The sequence below is a fragment of the Ostrinia furnacalis genome, unplaced genomic scaffold (genome assembly GCF_004193835.3).
Source record: "Ostrinia furnacalis isolate ACB-3 unplaced genomic scaffold, ASM419383v2 OfSCF5676, whole genome shotgun sequence".
NCBI lineage: Eukaryota > Metazoa > Arthropoda > Insecta > Lepidoptera > Crambidae > Ostrinia > Ostrinia furnacalis.
In genome coordinates this window covers 1-4,567 of record NW_021135915.1, presented here as the reverse complement: position 1 = coordinate 4,567, position 4,567 = coordinate 1, and the positions used below count along the sequence as shown (strand labels likewise).

The window sequence follows — 4,567 nt, the reverse complement described above, 5'->3', positions numbered from 1 at the left end:
TAGAACAAAAATTTTTGGACTGTGTATTAAGGATTTCTTAGCCCTATAAATCTGCATTCACAGCTAAAAATCGAAATGATCCTCATTGGAATCCCTCGATAAGGCCTTTGTTCAGCAGGAAACGTATTTTGATGCAAAAAGAAGCCATTCGAATAAGAAACTATTCCCCCACATCTCGTTCCCGCTGCAACTCTTGTGTGGCTACAGGATCTACGACGCTAGCTTGACTGGCAATATTTTTTTTGTTTCTTGTAATTACTTTTAATTGTGTTAAAAATCACTAAACTTTTTTTTTAAAGTCAACCAGTTTCAAGTTTGTCCCGGGAGAAAGATAAACTGTTATTAGACTCACAACGAAATTAATCTGAAGAACATAGGAGGGGTTCGAAGTTAGGGCTCGACATCTCTCCAGTGTAAAGTAGATGAGAGTGGCAAAAACAAAGGTTTAATAAACTTGATTATTGACTGTGTCAGTTATCCAATTTATTGTATTACAATTTTGTGACGTTGTAATAATGTTTATTTATTCTGGATGCAGGCCGCCACCAACTGGCGATTGTGGAAATCATTGGGGGAGGCCTATGTTCAGCAGTGGACGTCCTGTGGCTGAAATGATGATGATGATGATGATGATGAATTAATACCTTTGTTTATTCATCCATTGTCCACTCTTCCAGCGGAGCCGCCCCCAGACCCGGCGACGGCGCCGATCGCGGCCAACCAGGACACGGTCATCGAGCTAAGCACCGCCAGCGAACCGCTCGGCATCGTGCTGTTAGGAGGCAGCGACACGCTTATCAACGTACGTAGGGCTTAGAGAATGAGGGCTATCGTTTTTATACTTAACAGTTGGCACCCCTGGCGATTGACAGGACCTTACTCTACAGTGGCGCTAACTGGTGAGCGCTAAAACGATAGCCCTCATTGATTGAGGGAGTGTCTTTTACCGACGAGAAGTCTTTTAGAAAAGAAGTCTTTTGGCAAAGTACAGGAAACTTTTCAAAATGTAATTAGAATAAAATCGACTATTGTTAGTTTGAAAAAGTTAAGGAGTTCTTTCAAAATGTAATTAGATTTTAAGGACCCTTTTTAAAATGTAATAAAAACAAATTTAAAAAGCTTTTACAAAATGTTATTTGATGAAAATTGAGGCTTCTTTCAAACTGTTAAAAAGAACAAAACAAAGGAGATTTTTCAAAATGTAATTAGAACTAAATTCAGGAGTATACAAGTAAAGAACGAATTTGAGGAGTCTTTTCTGAATGATAAAAAGAACAAAATTGAGAAGACTTTAAAAAGAAACGGACCTATTCTCAAGTCAATAATTAAAAAATATCAGAGGGCTTAGTGTGAGTACATGAATACACAAAAATACATGAAATTTTAGTTCTTGCAAGTTTCCACAACGGGCGCTGTACAATCCTTCATACATTTAATATCATTTTATTTACGTGCTCACTAGTGACGAGTTTTGATGTAAACTCACACTACGCCCCCAGAGTGGTACCATTATATTAGCATTAAAACAAGGTAACATAATACAATGAGGGCTATCGTTTTAGCGCTCACCAGTTAGCGCCACTGTAGAGTAAGGTCCTGTCACTTGCTAGTAGCGAAGACAGTGGCACCAACTGGTGAGCGCTAAAGTGGTACGAGGACTATCGCATTTGCACTCGTCAAGATGGCGCCACTGTAGAGTAAGGTCCTGTCAATCGCCAGGGGTGCCAACTGTTAAGTATAAAAACGATAGCCCTCATTATGACCTTTGTCTCCAGGAATCAGCAGCGATAATACTGTACTTATTACATTTTAAAAAGACTATTCAACTATCGTCCTTATCTCCAGGGAGCAGCAGCGATAATCCTGGACGTATACAAGAACGGTGCAGTGGCCAAGGACGGCCGGCTACGGGTGGGCGACCAGATACGCGACTGCAACGGCGTTACCATCACCAAAGACATGGCGCATGAGCGGCTGTGTCTAACCATCAAGCAGAAGGTGCCCAAGGTATGTGTAGGAAATTTTAGAGAATAATTAAATAAATACATGGAATTAAAGACTAACAAAGAGTATCCTGACCTGGTAACTCGTGTATAAAACAAAGCAACTGAACTGGGGCCGCCAAACTATTTTTTCTGCATAACCCGAAGGTAAACTGGATGAAAATGCCTTATGGCATTAAGTTCGCCTAATGTTAAATTTTTGGCATTAAAGTATGTATAAATAATTAAAATAAATAAGTACAATTATTATTAATAATTAAAATATCTTCTTTAAAAGAAATCAGCGGGGTTTTTATTGCGGACGGCCTATTATTTTCCACTGGTTTACTTAATTACTTATTTAAAAGATTTCGAGACAGAGGACATAATGACACTGTTAAAGTAAATCATGTACGTCAAAACAATTACCCTAATTATGATCCGGCAGCTGGAGGTAAGATACTTAGCCAGTTCTTCTGTGATTCAGGATTCCGGATGAAGCTCGATTCCACCTTCGGCCTGATCATCACTTTCCATCTGTAGGTCAATAGTTTCTCCGTTGTGGATAGAAAAATTCTTGCTATTACAAAAATAGCAGTGGCAAGAACGAGAGTTGGGAATCTTGTAAAGCTCTAAAACAAATCGAACATCTAATAAAATAATGTTTGTCTTGTTCCAGATGAAGATGACCATCTATAGACCAGAGCCACTCCAATATACTGAAGTGGAAGTAGAGTTGTCTCGGAAACCAGGCCGCGCGCTTGGACTTACATACGTCGCGCCTGTACAAGGCACTGGGGTCTACTTGGGAGATGCTGTGAGTATTCAAAATCGAAATCAAAAATATTTTATTCAATTTAGACCACAAGTGGCACTTATGAACGTCAAAATATCTTATCTTACTTCTTACTAATATTATAAAGGCGAAAGTTTGGATGTCTGGATGTCATGATGTCTGCATGTCTGGATGTCTGGATGTTTTTTACTCTTTCACGCAAAAACTACTGAACGGATTTTGTTGAAACTTTACAGTATTATTGTTTATAACCCAGATTAACATATAGGCTATAACTTATGACGATATGTGACAAATAAATTTCAATAAATAAATAAGACGAGCCTAAAAAGCGCCATCTATCATCATTGGTTAAAATCTATAGCGCTGGACAAACTACTGTTTTGACGTTCGTACATATTCATTCGGGGGAATCCGTGAAACGCCGTCTATCAACATGATATCTAACGGTTGTAAAACGAGGTCCACGCGAACGAAGTCGCGGGCGGCCGCTAGTAGTAAATAAAAAAAGGTAGCCCTTATGGGGCACTTTACATGACTTCTTATCTTTTGGGCCCTACCAGCGCTTATTTGTAGCACTGACATTTGATGGATCTGAGACGTGGTCGCTTACTATGAGCCTCATAAGAAAGCTCAAAGTCACATGCTCGGAGTTTCCCTACGTAGGAAAACCAAAGTGACCGATCTATCTAGCTATCTATAGCAGCCTTTGGGTTCGCCTTCGAACATAGGCCTCCTCTTCAACCCTCCACCGACTTCTGTCCCTGGCCACAAGCATCCAGTTCACTCCAGCTTGTATATCGTCTGTCCACCGTTTAGGCGGTCTGACCGAAAGTGACCGATTCAGCTCGCAGAATTGCTAAAATTAAGTAGCAGTGGGTAGAGCACATAGCTCGTAGAGCTGATGGCTGCTAGGGCAGAGAAGTTCTCGAGTGGCGACCACGGGCCGGAAGACGTAGCGTGGTCAGGTCTACTAGGTGGACCGACGATCTGGTGAAGGTCTCTGGAAGAACCTGGATGCAGGACTGGTCGTTATGGAAATCCTTGGCCTTTGGCCAGCAGTGGACGTTATTTTTTGGCTGAAATGAACGAAGCAGAAGATTGGAGATTGGGTGGAATTTATAGCAACTTCTTTGGAACTCAGTGATCAACAGCCAATCACCATTTTAAAGTTTCGATCGTTTCAGCCAAATGACGTCCACTGCTGGACAAAGGTCTCCTCCAAGGTTTTCCGCAATAACGGTCGTGCACTGCGCGCATCCAGGCTCTTCCCGCGACCTTTACCAGATCGTCGGTCCACCTAGTAGGAGGCCTGCCCACGCTACTTTTAAGGTTTACGTCATTATCCTTATAATATTTTAATTTTATTCATCAGATCGCGGGCTCCCCAGCAGACTTAGACGGGCGCCTTCAACGCGGAGACTTCTTACTGTCAGTGGACGGTAAGGACCTCTCAGCAGCAGACTACATCACCGTTGCCACCACCCTCAAGCTGTGCGGAAACAAAACTGCCATCAAGGTGAAGAGGTTCAAAGTCATCGCTCGATAATAGGCTGGCGGTTATCGCTACTCGGCGATAGATGGCGCTATTCGCTATGTAAATGACGCTACTGAAGCAATGAAAACCCCTGTGGGTCTAGACAAAGTGCAAATTATAATCGCAAACCAGTCGAAAAGTGGTCGAAAAGCCCCTTTTTTGTATGGAGTTATGACGGATTCGATTTTCGATTCGATCAAAAAGTGCGTTTTGTCTAGGGGAGCTGATATAGTTAATTACGTAGCCGTACCC

At 41.7% G+C, this 4,567-nt stretch overlaps 1 protein-coding gene across 1 annotated transcript; it reads left to right on the top strand.

The window, feature by feature from the left end:
• Window positions 1-677: 677 nt before the first annotated feature.
• Window positions 678-4,477, top strand: LOC114361394 (inaD-like protein; the record flags this gene model as incomplete). Its single annotated transcript, XM_028316394.1, has 4 exons — window positions 678-802; window positions 1,846-2,007; window positions 2,662-2,799; window positions 4,154-4,477. Coding segments are annotated over 4 exons (599 nt in total), but the record flags the coding sequence as incomplete, so codon positions are not given.
• Window positions 4,478-4,567: the final 90 nt, after the last annotated feature.